The following is a 23270-nucleotide window of genomic DNA, read 5'->3' as shown; positions in this document are numbered from 1 at the left end:
ATTATTTCAAGAGTGAGTAGCTAATAGCTCATCTGACAGGCTCCTAACCCACAGGCTTTACAGGTACAACCCCCATTAATTGTTGAGTGTCACAGATAATCCTGTACATGAAAGAGGTGAAAAACTGATGTATTACAATACTGCTGATTTGTTTACACACCTATTTAGACACACACACCTCTACTGTTGTCGTAAATCATTATATAACAAGAGATGTAAAAGCTAATAATGAGTAACTTATTAATTTACCAAAAGTTAATGGGTTTTATTGTGCTTGCTTTTTTTCAGACAAAAGGAAACTCTCTTCTGTGTAAATAATTCCTAATTATTCTGTTATTTAGCTAAGAAATGAGATGGTTTATATCTTACCTTCATATACATGTTAGCGACCTAAATCTACACCAGCCAATTAATCAGAAAAGTCTCTATGAATAGTATGCTTATTCATTATCCAAAACCACCACCACCTCAGATGTTTATTATTATGCTCATTTATACTTCTAACATCACAATTTTCTTTGTGTTAACCACTAAGGCCCCCAAAATTTGACCTTTAATTCTGCAACACCTTTTTAAAGCCTAAAATCAATATTCCCTTACGTTTACAAACCCTTTTCATTTGACATCACAGCATTGTCATTCCAGGTGCTTAATCAATGTAGTTTCTAAATTCAGCTTCCACTAAAAATAACTTGAATGTGTACGGGAGCAATATTATACATGCCTTTTTATCGAATGCTGTCACATATTCTTCTGGAGACCCGCTAAAACAGATACTGCAACTCAATGCAACTTTTTTAGAGGTGGTGTAGGGGTGGAAATAATTAAAATGTTACCTTTGCCAAGTAATTCCCAATGTATCCTCACTGGCACTGGGGTATAAATGCCTGCCGTTTTGATTCATGGTCCAGTCACAAATTCTCAGCTGTCAATTGAAACCTAGCAGTCAGATATGGATCGAGCAGTACTACAGTTTTTAGTATTTAAATGAACACATGCAAACTAGTACCGTACATTGCAAAAGACTTACTTTCCCAAGAAGTAATTTTACAAAATAAAACAAACAAATAAAGAAAAATAACTTATTTTGAGAAATAAACACCTATAGATTTGCTTAAGATAATGCTACTTTAATAAGTTCCTCTATTAATAAAGCATGAAAGAGTAACTAGTGTTTAGCACATAACAGTTAGCCATTATTAGATTACAAACTGAGCTGGAAGAAAAGGAAGTGTTAATATTCAATAGTGAGATACTTTAAGAAAGGAAATAAAAATTTTGTTTTCTCTAAGCAATGCTCTATATATTGTGTATTAAGTAAAGGTCAAATATAATCAATATCTTGTAGCATGCATTTCGTGAAACATAGAAGACATGCAATTTATAGAAAATTTGCCCAAATTAAAAAAAACAAAAAAAAACAAAAAAAAAACAAACCTGTATGGTCTTATCTTGCTATTTAAGAAGGATAAAGGTATTTTGTAACTGAAGTTTATTAATCTAGTGTTACTGAAATTGGTATTACTTAGCAAGAGGTGCTAAAATAAGCTAATCTTGTTTTAAACTCAGAATAATAGTATTGAAAATACTTAATTGCATTTTAATATAATCAGGAATGTACTAAATGTTAGCTGAAACAAATTCTTCCCAGATCCTCAAATAATCAGTTCTGCCTTCACAGATTGTTCAAGCAACGCTCTATAGCTCTGTTTATTTACCAGCCGCCCTACAGTGTTAGCAGATTTATTGAAAAAATATACTGCTTATTTTTAAGTTTAAGAAAGTGAACTTATCTGGCTTGTGAAGAAAACGTACATTTTAACCTCTGTATAATCACGCTGTATATAAATTGCTGTACCATTATATATGATATAGCACTCTGAATTGAAGATAACCTTGCTGCTCAGTTTAATTGCATTTGATGCATTTTGGTTTTCCCTATCCATATTCACCATCTTTAGATGGTGCAGCCTACAGCAAACAAACTACAATAAACTGTTTTCACAGGAGCACAATTAATTGCAGTCTTTTCCTGAAAAATACAAATGCTGAGGACAAGACAATATTGCAAACCTGACCTTGTCTGGCTGTTAGACTCATAAGCTTCCTGCTGTTAAGGTCTGAGAAATGGAAATGTTAGTCTCTGATGTTTTCACAGGGATTGTTTCTTGTTTGTTATCTAAAGAACTCCAAGGGACCTTCTAAAGGCCATTAAAAGCATGACTAAACCACATGGAATTAACCAGAAAAGGAAACATGAAGTTGAAAAGTTTGCTAGAGGTTAACTGTGAATAATATATTAAATATGTTTAAAGAAAGTGGTAATTAAATATTTGGTTTAGTCACTATACACAACAGTGTTGTAAACCTGATTTTAATAGTGAAGACATAGTAAAATATGTAATCTCAGTCACCCAATGTACAGTAAATGTATTTCTGCTATAATCTTTAAGAATGTCATCGTCTTCATTACAGATGCATATTTTAAAGGTTTATAACTGCTATAAAAACTCACTTCCAGTTGAAACACAAGACAGAGAGGTTAAACCTCCCCTCTTTTCCTCTTTAACAAAATATAAAATCAATAGATAAAAGCCCTTTGTCTGATTAGAACAATAAAAAGTACTAAAATCACAAACTTAGTGTTACCAAATTATTTTATGCACTTAGGTCTAGCTCAAAAATCTGGCAAGCATTTCACTTGCTATAGAACCTGATTGCATTTGCCATTTGGGGAAAACAGTAAGGGATTGATACAGTAGGTATAGTAAATCAGCTTCTGCTCTAAACCATTATATTCTTCCCACAGTCTGTATGAAAACTTTCCACATATGTGTTAAATTTATCACTAAGGAAACTCCAAAAACAGCTTTTCAAATGTATTTCATAAATGTTAGCAATCACATACTTCGCATTACATACAGTCAATACATATACATCTAAATACTGCCATGGTAATAATAGAACATGTGCATTTTACATATATATGCTGTAGACACCCACACACACATATATGAAGATTCACGCTACACCAGACTTACAGTTAGTGTACACTGTAGTGCTATTCACTGCACCAACTGTGCCATACTTGTGGTAGTGACAACACCTTTAAGAACTGCAAGTCTGTATGACCTGGGTCATGGGTTCTGTGATAAGCCCAGGACTGCATCAGCCATGCTGAACACTACTTTTCCAATGTTAAAAAGTATTGCTCCACACTCCTCAGGAGGCTCACATAGTTGCCATGTTGTCTTTAAAAACTAACCTGCCAACAAAATGGGTTTTTTTTCTCCCTCACATAAAATTTCTTTTCCCAAATCAGTACTGCTTGGAGATCAGGATGTCTAAGATTTAGAAATATACTTTTGAAAGTATGTAGAAATATCACTTTCAAAGTCTGTGTCTGCATCCTTAATGTGTGTTGAGTGCTTTCTGGGTAAAAATGCTGGAGAAGCTTAAAAGAGCTTTACAAGCCCTGTCCCCATTCGATGGAAGACGTCTGTTCACAGCAGCAGCAAGAACACGGCCCTTGGAGGACGTCCAGACAGCCCAGTGGGGAAAGCCTGAGGGTGCAGACCTGACATGAGTATCAAGCTTTGGAAGGATGTACGACACTTCAGTACAGCATTTTGAGTGCTATATATTGTATGGAGTCATGCTGAAAGCTTTCTGGCTAGTTAATGGTCCTCAGAGTAACTTAAGTGACCTCTGCCACAGTGTTAGCTGGAGATGAGAAGGCACATTCTCTGTCACTCACAGTAAGCCACCTAAAAGTTTCTCTGCAGGACATGTGAAAGGGAGAGGAAAGGAACTGCTTGAAGGCCACTTGAGAAAACTTGAATTCCTCAGTAGACGGACTTAACAAATAGTCCTCATGAGACGTTTAATAAATGCTGAAATACAGTACTAACTTTCTCAAAAATGAGCCATGAATGCAAAATAAAAGATGTGATTTGGCATGTGCCATGGTGAAAAGTCTTTCCTAGATGCCTGTTGGACAGGCCTGCTCTTCAGTCCCATGGCTTTGCTGTTTTCAGCAAGGCAAGCCACACAAACCCCCACTTCAATAACACCTTCCACCCACAAAACATTATCAATGATTTCTATTTTTCTTTATCTCTCTCCTAACCACACAGAAGAAGAACATGAGTCTGTATTCTGAAGTGGAAAAGGATGCCCAGCCTTGCAGTAGATGGGGAAACCTCACAGGCAGCCCAGACGCTTCCTGACATGTGTGGCTGCAGCTGTCACTCCCTCATCACTGCCACGTGTCCTCACCACTACACTCATGGAGTAGCAGAGAGCACAAAACGCACTGCAGGTGTTTCTCCAGGGGCAGCACAACTCCCTCACCCACTCCAGCTGTGCCACGGGAATGGGGCACAGGGCCAGGCAGAAGCACAGCAGTAGACCAAGTGCTTCTCCTGACTCCTCCACCTGCCTGACAGTCACCCACCTCCCTCTTCCTGTTCTGCCCTCTGTAAAATGCCAGGAAATTTCACTTTTCCAGTGCTGAGAGATGTTCTGATGTGAAGTTCTACCCAAGAGCTAGATTTCACATTAGCTGCCTTTTCAGTTTAAACTGGGCATCTTCTAAGCACAACCATCCTGTAGAGTTTTTTAAGTATGCAAATCCTACATACATTAAAAACCCACAGTCAACAGCTCAATCTTTAATCGTAGTCTGGATATTTTTAATAGGTTAATATTTAGGCAGGTTTTGTATTCTATTTAAAGAGGGGCTGTCTAAGACTAACATTCACTTCAAGCTCTTGTGATCGCTAGTGAAAGTAGATACGTATTTTGGAAAGTGTAATATGAGACCGTGCTATAGCTTCTGTTGGTTGAGAAAAGCCTGTAAAACATTTGCATATTGTCATTGTTTTGACTGAAACTTCCTTTAAATGTGTTTCCTTTCCAGCAAGCATATGTGAAAGGTGACCTCTTATCCATTTACATACCTCCCTGGTGGTCACATGACCCAGTTTTACGTCAAACTGTCAATTATGATAAGGGACACAATAAGAACAGCCTAAGTGTTGATAACCTGTTTCCTGGCTTTAATGAGAAGTTCTATTCTGGCTTTTTTGAGTCCACTTGTGTTCTTCTTTCAGCCTTCTGAAAGGCAAACAGATACTCTGTGTTCAGTGAACTTTTAAGTTTACAATTTTTATGATGAATAGTATGAAGAGAACTCCATTTTGAACCGTGTGATTCTGTAACTAAAAGATGCATCTGGTAAGAATAACTTCCTACCAAAGAGGTAGGGCAGTCTGGTGATAGAAAAAAAAAACTATCTACAGTTCTCTGATTTTGCATTTTAGAGACCTGAAGTGTTTCTTATTACTACGTACCTGGCAAATGCCTCACTCATAAATGTCAGAACTCTGTGACAATCATGCATACCACACACGGCTCCAGTGAAAACCATGCCATTATATTAATCAGTGCAAAGACTGGAAGAGTTCACCAGCTCCTCAGTGACTGTATCAGCATTAGTTAGCACAGTTTACTGTGACTGGAAAGTTCTAGAGGTCATTGTCTTCAGAGACCTCAATAGCTATCCCATTTAGTTTTATTATCTAATTAAAAATAGAATCACCCATACAAGACTCCAAGGTGCATTAAAATTAAATAAATGGCCAAGAAAGAAAACCTGGCTGTTACTTCATTCATTACAACAGAAACCTTACTATTTGTTAAACCATTGATCTGTATATTTGTAATAAATACAATCTGTATTTGCAATAAATACAAATGTGTATCTATCCATCCATCCATCCATCTATCTATCTATCTATTTATCTATCTATTTTTTTATATTGTTTACACAGGTAAAGTGCATGACTAGTATTTCCGGCAACATTCTAGCTTTATAGCCAGAAACAACATCAACCTGTCTCTGTCTATCATTTCAAGAACATAACAAATTCATGAAGATAAGAACAGTAACACAAGAAGGGTACAGAAGTGCCATTGCATAAACATGAGAATTCTGATCATTAAGACTTTCTTACTGAACTAATGATGTCTCCATCAAAATTATTTTGCCAAAATAATGGAGAGACAACTAGAGTCTTGCAAGGAACTGTATCCAGTTGCAGGAGATTGAATTCTACTGAGTTACCTCAGTTTGTTACTTTTTCCTCTGGTCTAGGCTTAGAAACCACAAATCTTCAGTAGATACAAATCAGAGAGAGAAGGGGGCAAAAAGTTGCTCCCATATAATTGTGAAGATTATCCAACCCTTCTTTTATGTGCAATTCATTTATGTTGTTTCTCAGCACACGTGATGATCACCAAGTCCTAGATTTGACTTCATAAAATAATTCCACCAGCCATCACTGAGAAAAACTCTCTCACTCTTACCAGGTCCCTTGTCCCTTCCTAAGGTGCCCTCCCTGCAGTTACATTGTCAATACTTAACAACTCTCAGAAGCTGATGCTGAATTAAGAAAAGCAAACCAAGTGGCCATTAATAATTTGTAATGTTAATACAATTGGGGGGAGGGAGGGGTGCTGACATGACTTTTCTTACAACAAAATTATAAAATACAAGTGACTCTATAGATGCCACTGAAGCAAGAGATACTCTCTGTAATTATTCATGTTACAGCATAGAAACACTTATCATTTCAAGGCAGGTAACAGGAAGACCCACCAGGAATTGCAACAGGAAGTGGACTGCATAGTTACAATTCCTCATTAGAGCCATGTATTCCTCACTATCAATGTAGCACCCTAAGGAATGTGGGTAACAGCATATTTTTCACAGTATCCAGATCAGTAAAAGCAAATAAACTGCTCCCATTAGTGTCATTATGCACTGTCTCAAAGTTGTATTCAGTGCTTCCCATCCAAATGTCAGTATTCCAGGTAGGTTGTGTTAGAAATTGTTTACTGAAAGTTGTAGCAAACTACCTCTTTGTCAAAAGACTCTATGTAAGTGTGTGTTGCAAAATACATGTGTAACTTTTAAATTTATTTGTGGTTACTGTAATTTAAACAGGCTAAATAATGGTTCTTTTTAACAACAAGTACTCAATGGTACACACCAATATTTCTCATAACCAGAGGGAATAAATCTTCATAAAGACTCCTCCAATGAAGTAAAAAATGTACCAGTGACAATATTTATTCTTGAGGGGTCAATGTGCATTACAGGGTATTGTGAATGTTTAAAAGGCCCCTCTGGAACTAAAACCATTGGCTTTCTAATTTAGATTTTCTCTCCACTAATACAAAATGATTGATTGCCTTTATTTCATGTACCCCTTGATTTTTCTTTTCATTCATCATGGACTGCTTTAAACCAGCTGCATTTAAAATCTGCCACAAGAAGAGTGGTCTCTTCTAAATTATCGTGAAGTAATGAAAGGACACAGTAAATCAATTTCATTTCTGCTTTACCAAAGGATGACCTTTGCTCTATTAAAGTTGTTTAGACAATCTCAGGGCTCTACCTCACTTTCTGGGCAATAAACATATATGGTACTGTCATCTCTGAGATGTCTTTAGGATTTAAGTGGGTGAAGGCAACTTAGAAACTTACATATACACACTTATATACTTGCATTGACCTGAAAAAGCTTTGTTGTTAAAGTACTCTGTTCCTTCAAATTGTTTCAGCACTACATGCTATTCCCTAATTTTATACATATCTATATGTGTAAGCACCCACACACACATCCCCCCCAAACACACTCAGGCAAGTATACACATATATCTGTTGCTTACATTAGAATAAAATAGGGAATTCAAGCAAAGATGAAACCATGACACAATTTTTAAATTTACTGTATGGCTCACTGGTCACCAACTGATGCTCTTGATTTAATGTAACTAGACTATGAAGCAATATACCTTAGAGAGGAGAACACTGGCTTCACACAGTGGCATTGAAGAATTTTTCTGTTTATGAAGTGTATGTGAGGCCTACTTTATTCTCTCCTTCCCTTTACCATGAAAGGGAGTAGAAGACACAGTGCATGTAAACACCAAAGACTGTGATGACCTTTGAGATCCCTTTTACTTTTATGTTTCTATGACACTACTGAAATGTCCACATTTCTTTCCACCTACACAAAGCCAAAAATATATAGAAGATGCATGAAACAAATAATATATGATTTACATGTCATAAACTCAGCCAAGAGAAAATTAAGCGTGCTGCCATTACCTTCTGGCATGTGACAAGAAGTTTGTAACCCTTTCAATGAACTTGGAAGAAGGTGGAGTGGGCTCAAGCAGTAGCAAATTTGCAGAAAATATTGTGTCTAAAAACATGTAGTGAAAAAAAAAATTATTGCACATCCCGAAATTAACTGGATGTCAGGGACTTTTCAAAGGATACTATGTAAAACTTCACATAAAAAGAAATCCGGAAATTACACATACTGTGTTTAAAAAGAGAAATGTTGTGTGTGTTTTAAAACACAACAGAATTAGAGAATGGTTTGTGTTGGAAGGGGCCTTAAAGATCATCTAGTTCCAACCCTGCTGCCATGGGCAGGGACACCTTCCACTAGATGAGGTTGCTCAATAAACATATACCGCACCTCTTTTAAAAAGAACCATGCTAAAGTAATTATAACACGTTTCATAATACAACAATCTTTCAGGGGTGAAAAAAAAAAGCAATACATCAGAAAATTTACTGAAAAATGAATAGTTGGCAAAAACTACTAATTGTCGTTTTGTATTTTCATAGAAGCGTACAGATGTTTCCAGTTATGTCTCACTGGTTAAAAAAAAAAGTTGGCAAAGCATCAATTATCTTGAATAAACGATCATCTTTATGATTTTCACTGAACTCTGCATGTGGTGACCTTTAAAAACGGACATACTGCCACCATGCCCTGAAAGTGGGTAGGGATAGGGAGTTCCAGATGAAGCACACTTCAGCTATATCTCAGCAAACATAGAACAGGTAGGTTTTACTGAAAAATGAAACAGGCATATGTACCAACTATTGACAGGAACCCAAGCCTGAGAAAAAAAAAAATACAGTACAATAAATAGCAAGGACTATTTAATAGCCCTTTTCTTACTGACGCATTCAGTTTTTTTCCTTGTACCATTTTATATGCTGTTAATTTCAAAGTCCTCCACTGTTAACATCTAGGAGTGACACAACCACACATCTTAAAATATGTTAAAGTTCTAAAGGGCCTGAATTTATTCCTGTTACTAGCCATGTAGCATTTCTGTATATGCACAGGCTTGCTACTGACTGCAGCTAATTTGTTTGTAAATCATCATTAATCTCAGCTGTATATTTTCACAGTTTGGGTAAACACTTCATTTGCATCAAATTTACAGCATTAATGAAATGTGAAATTTAAAATGCTACTTGAAACACAAATTACGTAAGAAACTAGAACAAAAACGTGGTTTTATCAAGTTTCAAATCAGCAGACCAATTTAAATCTATTAAACTAGAAATGATGATGTTGCAATGAGAATTGGGTTTTATAACTCATCTGCTACAACTAAAATGAAGACATGTAGGCTTAAATATCTGGAGAAAAAAACCCAAAATAACTTGAAAATAACAAACTGGACTATTTGCTTTGGAAAATTTGCTTATTTTTTTAAACTGATTCTGAATTCTGAAATTAGTATTTATTCCTTATGTATCTCATTCTCTACTCTAAAATCCTATTAAAGATTATATGTATTAGCTCTTGAAAAATAAAATAATTGAAAGAAATAGGAATAGAAGATCCTTAAAATGCCACAAATCTAAGAAATAAAGCATATGCTAAATTAATGTTTCTTAAAGGGTTTGGTTTAGTTTTGTTTTGAATAAGCTCCATCTTCACATGACAAATTCTGAAACCCTTAGGATGCCAGTCTAATCTGAGATAACAGCAGCAGCACGTAGGAAGGTAATATCGCAAAAGCTTCTCTATATCATTACACCTATGTGAAACTTGCCCACCTGTTGCTGGTGTAGGAAGGATGGGTCTCTTGGGCTTAGTCCCACATATCGATTGGCTTGGGATGTGCCTGAGGCTGTGTAGGCTGATTAAGGAAGAACAAAACAGATTGATAAAAATACCAACCTATCATAACTATTACCCTGTGAAGGTACAGTACAAATATGAGAGATCCAGAGTTATGATTTTGCAATATACAGGAAGTGTCTGTGTTTTTCCTTTATTTAAACTTTAACAGAATGCAAAAGAAAAAATTGGACCAAAGTTGGAAAGGCATGTGTAAATTCCTATAAACTTCAATGGAAGCTGCATATCTAAGTCATAATTATGTCTCTTGTTAAATAAAAGTTCCTCTGATTAATACATTTTTTAAGTGATCAAATAAGGTACGTATCTGAAGAAAACATGAGCCTGATTCTCATTTCCATTACACCAAACTAAGGCGCCAGTGAAAACACTGAGATAACAATGTTGAGAGAAAGTGTTAGTGTTAGTGCACACTTATTCTTACTGCTGTGAAGGCCCATCACAAAACTGTAAAAGAACAACAAAAAATGGAATTCAAAAGTTCAGCTTACTTATGCGGCATGAAATGAATCCTTACAGGCCTTGGCAAACAGGATGGAATCTGATAAGCATTTTCATGAGAAGGGAGCTAATTTTTAATGTGCAACATAACATTAAATATTCAATGCCCCTATGCATCAGGAAACAACATTTTTCCAAGGGGGGGACAATTTAAGGAAGTCTCCTGCTGTATGCTACAGAAGATTAAAGAAATCTGTTTCTGAGGAGAAAGAGAACTATAGGCAATGCTAGGATTAGTTACAGGATATGGATCCTTCACCTCCAGCTCACATTCCTGTCTGGTCTCTGTCAGTAATCCCTAAAAGTGATTACCCTTTCATGGGTTTTGGTGGCACTTATGAAATGAAGTAGGAGGTGTCACTCCATTTTCCAGTGTGAAGATGTCTGCACTGCAACTTGCAGCATCGCAACCTGGAATCTTGCTGGCAGACAAAGCAAAACTGACAGAAGCTGAACAGACATACGTAAAGATGTCAGTGAGGAGCTAGATGGGAGTACCTAATGAATTGGGCTGTTAGTAGTGAAGTCACACAGCAAACACAAGCAAAAGAAACCCATTAAATTAAAAAACAAAAAAACAAAAAAACAAAAAAACACGCTTTATCAGTAAACAGGCTTTACTGGAAAACTGTCATAAAAATTAATAATTTATTAGAAGAAAATTATGATGGAGGCCATAGGGTTCCCCAAATATTATCAAAGCCTGCTGTTCTTCCTCATTCAAAACAATTCTGCTATTGCACTTCAGAATGAAAAGCGGTGCTAATCGTTTGCTGTTTTATTCTCATCAGACTGAATAATAATGATAACTTGTTGGCCAAGCATATGTTTTATATAACTATCTTTATCTATTTTGAACCAATCAATCAGTTATTGCAAATAAAAGCAAAACTATGCCTTAAAATATATTTAGTTTAGATTTTCCCATTAAGTTAACATTAGCACTCTGTGTAGCAGGTCTATTATGACTGATTCTACAGTTTATATGTGTTCATACATAATTTATATATCAGCAGGACATGATCCCTCATTTTTTGCATTTTCCTTCATCAATAAGATATGTTTCTTCACTTTTTTTGCTCTTTCAGTTATCAATCCAGTCTTAAAAAGCCTTACCAAGCAGATAGACTACTCTACTGTTCTGAAAGCCCTATGTATATAAACATGTAAAGGGTGAGTGTCAGGAGGATGGAGCCAGGCTCTTCTCTGTGACATCCAGTGATAGGACAAGGGGCAATGGGTGCAAGCTGGAACATAGGAGGTTCCACTTGGATATGAGAAAAAACTTCTTCACGGTGAGGGTGACAGAGCACTGGAACAGACTGCCCAGAGAAGTTGTGGAGTCTCCTCTGGAGACATTCAAAGCCCGCCTGGATGCGTTCCTGTGTGATCTGATCTAGGTGTTCCTGCTCCGGCAGGGGGATTGGACTAGATGATCTTTTGAGGTCCCTTCCAATCTCTAACATTCTGTGATTCTGTGAACACTCTGAACATGTAGCATTTATATACTATCTCATATGCAGAACGGGCACTTTCAAATAAAATTTGTACATAAGGGGCTTTTATTATTTTTTACATGCTGTAGTGACAGACATAGGACCTTTAGGCAAGACGTTACTTGCACATTATGGAAGCATGAGGAGGCCTTACTTCAAATGTCTAAGTTGAGATGTTCTAAGGTTCACAGAGTATCGGGTACCCAAGTTCCAATGAATTGCACAAAAAACTGGGTGCCAACTTCATTTGAAAATACAGTCCAAATTTTTTCCTTAGTAGTACGACAATGACCAGATTAGGTTTGTTTTCCTGTAATGATGAATAACAGGGTCAGATTACCAGAAAACATCCCAGTGCAGTTCTGATACTGTATTTGTTATTTTGCCATTTGCATTAGAAATCCTGACCTCATCTGAGACAGCTATTTAGGCCAGGCATGACTCTTCTTAAATGTGAAAGAAGAATGTCACAAACCACCAGGGAGGACAGAGATATACTCTACCACCTTTTACCAAAACTTCTGCTATACTAAAAGAACAGCTAAAATACTTCCAGAAATCTATCCATATAGTTATTTGTTTAAACAATAGTTTCTCAAAAAATTACTGCTATCCTTCTATAATAAAGGTATAATCATCTTTCCTCCTTTACATCTCTGCCACTCATATGTATTTGAGTCTCATCTCTGCTTCACATTCTACTGAAAAGATTTACAGTAGTATAACACCTAAGAAACATACAGTCTATGGTCTCCATCAATGACAGACCAAAAGTTAGATACTGGATTCACAGTTCAAATACTAAACAGGTCTACAGCAAGTCATTTTAATGTCACAGACCCTAAAGAGATTAATATTTTTAAAGACTGATAAAGTTTCTTCCAAAGTGTATATTTTGGATTGTCTCCTAAAATCTTCATCACTCAGATAAATACTGATGACATTGGCCGTCTTACATTTAAATAAAAGTTCAAACACAAAAGAAATGCAGAAAGTAGTTAAAAATCAACATTCTGCATCACTGAGCATCAGATGAGTCCTTGGAAGAGAAGAAATTACCCTACACATAGTAACACCTTTGCTCTTATTTCCAAAACAACAATTCCATTGAAGATAATAGGATAAACACTATGGTCCTATATAGTAATAAAGAGTTTAAAATGTTAAAGTTAGGGGGTTTTTTTGTTTTGTTTTTGGTTTTGTTTTTCAAAGAACAGTGGATCTACCATCCATTGCAGAAATTACAAGAAATTAAAATTTTCTTTTGCCACATCAGTTGTTTTTGCTAAAAACGACACAACCTATATCAACATGCAATTGTCATAGCTCGGATTCAGTATGCGTTGTTACAAAGCTTGATTTCTGTAGGAAAGCTCATTGAGGAGCAAATTATCCAGTAACTGTTTGGAATTCCGTCTGTGAGTCATTGTAAAATCTTGCTGTCTGGGTGTGCTTCTCAATGATTTAACAATGTCCACCTTAGTTGAACAACCACGTTTTCCTTTTCTTGAACAGTGGTCAAATATGCAGGCTTTTCCCTTGCATTTTCACTGTCATGTCACAAACTTTAGTTCATGTAACATGATGCATTGGTTGAAATTTGAGGAGGAGAAGCTTTGCAGTAATATCACGTTTGCTCTCCACGTAAAATTATGAGCATCAACTTGGTCAAATAGTAGGAAAAGGCGCCTTTTTCTGGCCTCAATTTGAAATCATATCGAATCTTCGATGGACATTTTTTGTTTCCTAAAGAAATACTTACTGGTTGCTGTAGGTGAAGATGCCTCACCTTCAGTGGATGTACTGATGGGTTTAGTATCTGTCATGGTCAGGGTCACAGGTCGCACCGCACTGTGATGGGGAGAGGGTGCCAAAACTGGAGTAAAATGGCCAGGCACTTTCCTTACTACTTGACCACTGCCGTTAGGCTACAAAACAAAACCAAAAGAATGCCTTGTGAAACATACACATTGTGTTTAAGGAACCTACCCATCTACATTAGGGTTTTCCAGAATACCCATCACCGCAGTACCTGCACAGTGGAATGCACTGTTCTAACAAAGCTATGAATTTCTCCTCAGAATTAGGAGATTCTCTCCTCAGATATGTAATACACGCTTAAGTAGCAGTACTTTTTGGTAAGCGTTCTTTCTACTGGATGCGACATGCTTCAGAGTATTTCAAAATACATTTGCTGTTCACACAGTGGCTGTGAACCACAGTAAACCCCACATAGCAGGATTAAACTGACCAGGCATAGGACCTAATATATGAAATATTAAGAGCAAATGAATGATGCAAATCCTCTCTTTTCACAGCAATACCACTCTGGCTTGGAGCATAACCAAGACTTGACCACAGTCGTCCACAGAGATTATGCACACTGGAAGGCTAACTAATAATTCACGTTTGGGAATGGGGAAGAGGGTTAGGATACGATGCACTATAATGCATACATCATAATATCTGGCCAAAAGCCACCTACCAAAAACACAGAAGTGTTTAATAATGGGAACTCTGCAAGTTAAGAGCATAATAAACAGACTCTTCTTTCATAGATACAAAAGGCAGTTTACATATGACCTTACAGTACAGGTCATCAAGGTAATATGCTACTTTCTGTATATAAGCACATTTGAACTTGGCAATGTTCACTGTTAGATGCATATATTCATCCAATGCTTAAACATGCCTTAGGACATTCTTCGTGACTGTAAATATTCCAATGGTAAATAACTTGCAGTAAAAATTAGCAAGTAGTAAATAGTTCTTTCAAGTGGCTGATGATAACTTTTGTCTTAAATTGATTGTGAGTTCTGTGAATCATAAGTATCTTAAAATACCAAAGTAAAAAATACTGAGAATCTTATTTATCAGAAGGATCTTGTCAAATCTGAGATAACTCAGAGTTAAGAAATGGACTGATATAGGATCTGATTCAACCAATACAAGGAAAGGTTAAAAGAGGTAAGCATGACTATAGTAATGAAATAATAACTGGGCTGAGACAATCACTGCAAGTATGTGGAGAGTATAAACACACAGAAGAGGAAGGAATTATTTGGAAAGTACAGGAAGTATAAACTGGGGGTAATGGAATGAAATTGAGAAGGAGGAAATCTAAAATTAATAGCAGGAGAAACTTACTGGCAGTATGATCTACTAGACTTTGCAAATGTCCCCAAGGGACAGTCTTGTTCTTTAGGACATCTAAAACTAAGCTAGAAGAAAACACTAGAAAATGTAAGTGCAAATGGAGACCAATCTCGTATTCATAGGAACACTGAGCAGTTAGCAGACTATTTCCCTCTCTAAAATCACAAACCTTACAAGAAAAAATAGCAGTAAAAATGTACACTAATGAGAAGTGGCCAACAAACTAAATGAAAAAAAGTCACAACCTAAACATAACTGTATGTTTGGGGGTTGTTGGAGTGGGGGTGGGGACAGAAGAGCCATGGAATCCCAAGATCTTTCAAATACAGAAATTGGATGGTATTTACCACTTTTTCATTCATGTTCCTACTTGCATAAACTGAGAAGTTACTGCTAGGAGTTTAGTAACAGGAGTAAGTGACAGCTGTCAATGTAGTTTCAAAATAAGAAAGCAGCACGAATTCAAAGGAATGACAATACTTTCACAAATAACAGATTTCCCCAAATAACTAACATGATACATTGTTTTATTCACTAGGTGAAACTTAACAGCTAGATAGATCTTCCATATTATGTGTACTTGAAATTAAAATGAGGTGTGGCAGAATATATACAAGATAATTTCTAAAGAATAATGTGGTGTAGAAGTTTACAGACCATCTGATTGCATGTTTATATGACCAACAGGTCATAAGAGGGGAATCACTCAGTAATTACAGAGGTCTTTCCTGAAGAATGCCAATTGTATCTTTGTATTACAGCAAATAGTCACACATTAAGTATGTGTCAATAAGTCTACTTTCTTTGAGATCTGTCTTAGCAGTGTTTTAGGGAATTTTATTTTTATTTTACAAAACTGAGGTCTGTAACCTTGAGACAGAAAAATAAAACCTCCAAAGTAAGAAAAGGGAAAACTCATTAGAAAAAACTTCAGTAAGTTTAATTCTTATGGTTCCAATATTTCAGATTCTAAGAGCACATTAACTTTCAAATGCAATTATAACCTAGTTACCTGTCTCTTAATTTTATTGCATATTGTTGCATTTCCTCGAGTATCTTCTAATTTCTCCCCTCATACTGAAAGGTTCCTGTATTTAGATTTTTAACTAGCCTCAGCTGTAGGTAAGCACATATCTACCAAGACTTTTACATACATAATTCCTCAACAATCCTAGCTGTCTTTCAGATGTGAACTAAGGTCCTCCATTTGACACAGCTTGTCATGGGAAATGGTACACATGAAAATTTCTTAAAACTCTGTTTTTCCTAGGCATGCTACATTTGAAAACAGAAGTTATGAAAAGCAGTCTCGTACTCTCCCAAATTGTTACATGAATGTCACTCAAAATAAACCTTCCTGAAATGTCCATGCTTATCTTTCTTGCATGCAGTGAACAACAGTGAAGCAGTTAATAAAATTGATATTTAAGTTATCGTAATTAGTTTGAGGCTTAAGATCATAAAGTAGTCCTAAGTAAAGAGGTCACGTAAATTGTCTCAGAGTTATTGCTTAGGCCTGCCTGAAGACTGACCTGACATTGTTGCATTGGCTTATACTCCATTCACACTTCTTATCTTTGGAAACACAAAACTAAAAGCTTTTTAAATAAAGTTATAGATTCTGGACCATGGTGGTTGATAGTGGCACAAACTCAAGAACACTGGCTCTCTTGGATGTCTCATGTCCTCTGTCCTGCTTCAAGTTTTCAGTGCAAAGAGGGAAACCTTCTGGTCAGAAATAGCCTTCTGAACTTGTCAATGCATAATCTTATTGAAAACTGGCTGCTAGAAATAGCTTCTGTGACCTGTTCTCATTTTAACTTTTGCAGTCATGTCAAAAGATATTTTAGAACGGAAACTACGTTATCTATTTGGATGGTATCCACATGAATTACCAGTGCAAATATTTATAGTACATCATTTAATACAAATTCATTCTGTCCTTCTTTAAAACAAGTTCTAGGTTCTAGTTACAGTTTTCCCTGAAGAGATTCTTACAGACAAATGCACTACAGGTGAAAAATCAACTGTTACCATCAACAAGGGCATCAATATGTCTGTGTGATGGATTCACAAACAGAGAGACAATGCCTGAGGCATAAACCTCAAGCAAATTGCATGGAGGCAGGTGTGTTAGATAAACAAGCCGTGCATTTGACAATGGGACAGGGAAAGAAGCAAACACAATGAAGGTCTGGCAAATTTAGCCCCAATTTATGCAGGTATGCATTTTTCTGTTGTTGGATTGGAGGCTAATTTGATTTTCAGATCTGTGTTATATTTTCCAGCTTTTTAATTCACACCATCTTGAATAGCCACAGATTAGTCCATTAGCCCAAAGCCACAGATGAGTTGCATTCACTGTCATAGCTGTAACACAATTTAACTCAGACTGTCATACTGTTAGTATCTCATTGTGTGCACTACGCACACTTTCACTTAATCCTTATGTCCAAAGTCTGAACAGAAACCTGTAACAGATATGAATACAGACTTTCTTAAAATCAGAATTCACTATACCTGTTTTCTCTGCTGGGATTTTACTAACTATAGTCAGTAATTAATCAACCTCCTCTCAGATTTCTGTTCACATATTTGCCCAGATATCAGCACATTTACACCTTAGGTCTTCAGTTACATTTCAGGACAGTGTTTTGTCATAGAGCTCAGTATTTTCAGCCTTAAAAAAAACTTTCTGATGCCATAGTGAAATGGCAACACTAACATCTACAGATGAGATATCAAAACATAAAAAATTTGACATACACATTAAACAATTCACATAAACCATTACTGTGCTTAAATGATAAAATATATTTTATATTTAAATTTGCACAGTATCTTTTTTTGCAAAATACTTGTAATTATAATTCCAATTTCCAAATAAAATTATTCTAATTTTCCTTGGTATCTTAAATACAAAGCATCTTCAAAGAAATAATCAACAAAGGACAGAAATAATCTTAATCCTGTGCATGTCCTAGGTACAGCTACACACGATATTGTGTTAGGTATTTCAGAAAGAAGTTTCAGGGCTTTATAAAAATTACATTATTCTAGCTAACCACTATACTTGGAGTACAACATATTCACATCTCAAAACACAGGTTTTTCAATAGAAACTCTGTGGTTCCCAAAGAAGATTACTCTGTTACAGACAGATTACCAAACAATGAGTGCAGTTTAGTCAACCTGGATTCAGTGTGCTTGGAAATACTCTGTTACCCACTTCTTCTCAACAGCTTCAGTCCCTTGCAATGGCAAAGTTCAGACACTGTGGTGAAGAATGTCACTGCAAAACCCTATGGCAGTGTAGTTTTGAGACCGTTGACTGAACTAACATTGTTGATGAAGCTGTAAAAGTTCTAGTTCTGCACGTTTTGGTCCTCTGCTCACGTACCAAATATCTTGTCTTAACAGTTGTCTCCTGGCCACAACTATGAACCTGGAGATCATAGCTGATAAATTCTGTCTTTAAGTCCATGCCATGGTGCTCTGTGATATCCACAGAGGGTGATGGGTGTTTCAGAAAATCTACAAGCAAAAGAAATGGAGGAAGTATCCTCCATTTTTATAACTCCTCTCCTTTTTTTTTTTCTTTTTTTTTAATTTTTTGGTTATACAACATAAACTCAACCTTTTACCTCAGTAGAACTTTTGCCTAGGGCACCCTAATGCTGCATCACCTGTAAATGTCCAATGGCCATATTAGTCTCCCGCTGAAGACAGCTCAATGGTACAGGAGACAGTTTCATCAAACGTGCAGAAGACACATCCTCAAAACATTACGTGTCCAAGGAATATAACACAGTACGTGTCAGACTCTGCTAAATATAAGGGAACAGCATTATTAGAGCACTTCCAGTGAGACTGTAGAAGGTACTGTAGGGCAGTTCCTCCTGCAGTTTAGTCTGGTGGGTTCCGTAAAGCATTTGTTTAACAAGAAGCAAGGCCATACAGATTTCCTTTCTGCTGTTCGACACTGTGGTAGCAACAGAAATGTACTTTGCCTTTTTATAGTGTCCCTTACCACTTTTTGTAGTGATAAATCTCACTAGTTTCCATACCACTGCAACATGAGTAACTCATTGCTACAGCACATCTTACACAGACCTCACTGGGAGATGCCGCATAGAAGCTTCAGGTGGTGTGACACACAGCTACCTGTCTGCTTGAGGAATGAGCTTTAGAAAAAACATGTTGTTGCCTGTTCTTGGCTAACAACATCACTTCTGTACTACTGAGAGAAATCAAGGTGTTGCCTTTGATCTATAAAGCTCTGATTCTCATCCATGTGAGAAAGCATTTTCCTCTTGCTGTAGCACTGCTGAAGCTGAGAGCAACTGCAGAGCTTCAGCAACCCATGTTCAGACACAGATATCATAGGACAATCTAGGCAGAGTCCTCCGTCCTCAATCACAATTTAACCTGTGAGCTCACAAAATCTGAATTATTTGTCAACAGGTAGTGCACAGGGAAATACTCAGCTTCCTTTGTGTATTTACCTTACAACAGGGTGAGTCCATGTTACACAAGCCTGGGAAACTAAATATCTTCGTAGATAAATGTTCAAAAGATACCTTTAGGTTAAAGAGTATTTCATGCACTCTGGAGACTTATAACTGCATTTAATAAACTAAAAATGAGAAAACTAAATACAAAGTAATTATTTACAACTGCGATTACATCTTTAAATGCCTTTCGGTAGATACAGGTAGGCGAGTACTCTCTCTCTGCCTCCCAATTACAATTAAATGCAGCACATTTCCATATTTGATCTTCAATACTTTCTTAAAAAGTACAAGAAAAGACTTGCCCGAGAAGCTGAAAACTATTAAATGTCAACAAATAAAGTTCCTAGCTACCAAAGAAACCACACACACGTATCACTTCTGCTGGCTTATTCCGCTAGTGTTTTCCCAGGATCCAAAAATGTGGAATCAAAGGGAAACCCTTTGACCAGCCCAAACAGAGCCTCACAAGATTCTGTCCTCCTTGCTAAATGATTGCAGTTGCTGTATTGAAGAATGACAAAGCATCTGCCTGGCATTCCTAAAGAGTGTGCCTACCTTTCATTGAACAAAAAGTTGAATACCCCAATGAATTATGAGAGGAAAATAAGTGACCTCACCAGCTTCCAGAACCAGCTCTTCTCAAGCAGTTCAGATATTTCTGTCTTCAGACAAAGAAAAGCCATGAAAAAGATAAATCTGCAAACTAGCCCACATTGCAACAAAGTACAGTTTAACAGCCCCAGGAATTTCAGTCAGTAAGGGGACAGTGGTTCGCTTGGACTGTAGTGTGTAACAAGTGTAAGCCATTTACTGTAAAAGGCTTCAAAAGATGGCTACCTCAAAATCTGAGGCAGTTTTACCATGCCACTGAAAACTATGCATTTCATCCAAAATATCACAAAATTTGATTTAAGTTTACCTGTAAACTGTGCCCTTCATAATCCAAACTCTAAGCGTTTCCAAGATTGTCTACTTCTGTTAGCTTGGTTCAGTCAGAAAAATATTTCTCACTGGTGCCAGGATATTCTTTAGCAGGATTCACGTTAATTGTTTGGTTTACCATTGTTTCTTTCACCACACTTAACTGACTCTTCTTCTGTGATTCACCACACCTTAATCAGGAAATTATTCCATTTACCTTGATAGGGCATTAAGTTTGAAATTTTTGGTTTTGACTTCAGCCACACAAGTGGTGTTGTGCTTGGTGAATTGTTCATGCTCATTGGAAGTCTGATTTTGGTGCTGTATATTGATTCATACACTCTCAAATATTGATGCATTTCAAGTGCATGTAGATTTGTGTGTGTGTACGTGCACATGTGTACGTGTGTGTACATACACACACAGAGGAGGTAATATTTTCCAAAATTCAAAGATTCACCCATCTGGAATCATTGAAAAAGGAAATACACATTCAAAAATTGTGGTAGCTTTGAAAACCTCGATACACTGCAGGTGGAAAAAACACCATAGGTGGATTAGATGCATACCAATCAATTAGTTTTTGCTGAAACTTACAGTGAGTAAGCACCTTCAATTTAACAGTGGAGAGATCAGCACCCCATCATAACATGGCTACACACTCACACACACAATCTCATCCAGTAATATGCATGCTTAACTGAGAAAAAAAAATTGAAATAATATAATATAATAAATAATGTAATAAATATAATAATACATAATATATAAATAATATATGTAATGAATAAGTATTATAAGATGTAATATATAATAACTATAATAAAATAATATAATAATAAGGGCTCAGCAGAATTACTTAATTAGTGGGAAGTACACCAGCTGTCAAAACCTTGGTAACTTTTCAGACTACTACTTGGTGGCAAGTCCAGCTCTATATCTAACAAGGCCCATTTCTGTTCAGCAACATTTTTTTATTCACTCTCCAGATTGAACAGGGGATAAAAAAGCAGATATGCATGAAACTGACAGCCACGGCTCTCTTTTGTTCAGGGTTATCCATTGTTGAACCATTTTTCACTGCAGCCAAAAGGCTTGTTTGAGCTTCCTGACTGTTCATCACACATAATTTGGAGTATTTAACTCTATGTCAAGAAGATTGCCCACTGCTTCCCACCGTAGAAACCTGTGGGAGTTCTATATCTTTAAACTAATTTTACTTAAAGTATTCCATTGAACAGCACAACTGTCTCACTATAATCAGTGCAACAGTAATGTAATTAATCTCAGAATTGCTGTGGGGAGTACGAGGCATCTCAATTGCTTGTCGTAACAATCTAAATTAGTGTATTACTGAAAGATGTTGGGAAGGAACAGTTCATTTTAGGTAAATGCTGTCAGGGTATCCATCCTTTCTATTTCTAAAGCTGAAATTAAAACTATCATCATAGTTCTCCTTTTGAAACCCAAATGAGTATGTCTTGAGGTGGGAAAGTATAATTATATTTGATGTGGTATTCCTACAGATGCAGTTTTGCATTTTACAATAATTAAATTTTTTGGAGTAAAAATTCATGTTTTATTTAGAAAAGAAAAACTGGTTTGGCTCAAAGGATGCCATTGTATCAGAACAATTCCCTTTTGTCACTGAAACTTCACAGACGGCTGCTTCTTCTTCTCCTAAGAAAAAATTATTCTTGCTGTTTTACTTTTTGTACATCCATCCTTTAACTGTTCTATTTGGAAATATTTTGACTGGGCATGCGACTCCTCTAGTGTACAGCACATCTCAGAGATGAACTTTAAATAATTAAATTTAAAAGCCATTCCACTAATAATAGTGATTAATAATAATAAATTGCAGAGAATAGCTGATGCGTATGCCTGGAACCCCATACTTGGTGTTGCTTAACCCCATCCCCTCTTCTCAGGAACTAAATCAATCAAATGAAATGAAAAACTTTACCCTAATATAGAGGTTACAAAAGGTGATGAAAATAGTAAATTGAGGACAGTCTGGTCTGTTATTCCTTATGGTGCCACAACAGAAGAATAGGAAGTGTTTTCAGTTTGCTACTACTCTGAAAAAAATCAGCAGAATAAAATTTTATCTTTTAAGGTCTAAAGATTAATCTTTCAACCACAGATAAGGGAAGAGAGTAAGACTTTTGCTGGGCAGAGTTGAAAGCACTTCGCCTGCTCCATGAATATACTCCCCAATGTTAAAATCACAAGACAGCACATTTGTCAACTGTCTGAAAGAAAGTCAGATACTTCATTTAGATGTTGTATTTCTTCAGAAACAATCCAAAACAGAACACTGAACAGTCCAGAGAGATTATCACCTAATCTGCTCTTTTAATATATATAAGAAATCAAAACGTAAGTAAAACAAGTACTGAATAATTAAAGAAATGCATAACAGTAAGGGCCTGATTTTAATTTGCATAATTTTTCCCTTAATAGTGCCTAATTAAGACATCAGTTTAAAAAAAAAAATCCAACAGAACTCTAAGATTTTCCGCACTGAATTAACATTAAGGACTTTTAATGGATGTCTTAATTAGACTTTGTTATTCATGGAAATTTTACACAAATTAAAATCAGGTCCTGCATGCAACATTCCCAGCTGAGTCTCAGCAAAAATGCTGTAT

The 23270-nt window shown here is 36.3% G+C and overlaps 1 protein-coding gene across 1 annotated transcript in view; it reads right to left on the bottom strand.

Moving 5' to 3' along the window:
• Positions 1–23270, bottom strand: part of NFIB (nuclear factor I/B) — a 68167-nt gene that overhangs the window by 9599 nt on the left and 35298 nt on the right. Inside the window, exons 7-9 of the mRNA XM_010081665.1 lie at positions 13815–13953; positions 9944–10026; positions 837–925 (exon numbers count right to left, since the gene is read on the bottom strand). Of these exons, the coding sequence (XP_010079967.1) occupies positions 837–925; positions 9944–10026; positions 13815–13953 (311 nt within the window). The remainder of the gene's footprint in view (positions 1–836; positions 926–9943; positions 10027–13814; positions 13954–23270) is intronic.

Source organism: Pterocles gutturalis, unplaced genomic scaffold, assembly GCF_000699245.1.
Source record: "Pterocles gutturalis isolate BGI_N339 unplaced genomic scaffold, ASM69924v1 scaffold38184, whole genome shotgun sequence".
NCBI classification, from domain to species: domain Eukaryota; kingdom Metazoa; phylum Chordata; class Aves; order Pterocliformes; family Pteroclidae; genus Pterocles; species Pterocles gutturalis.
This window is presented reverse-complemented; position numbering and strand designations above follow the sequence as displayed.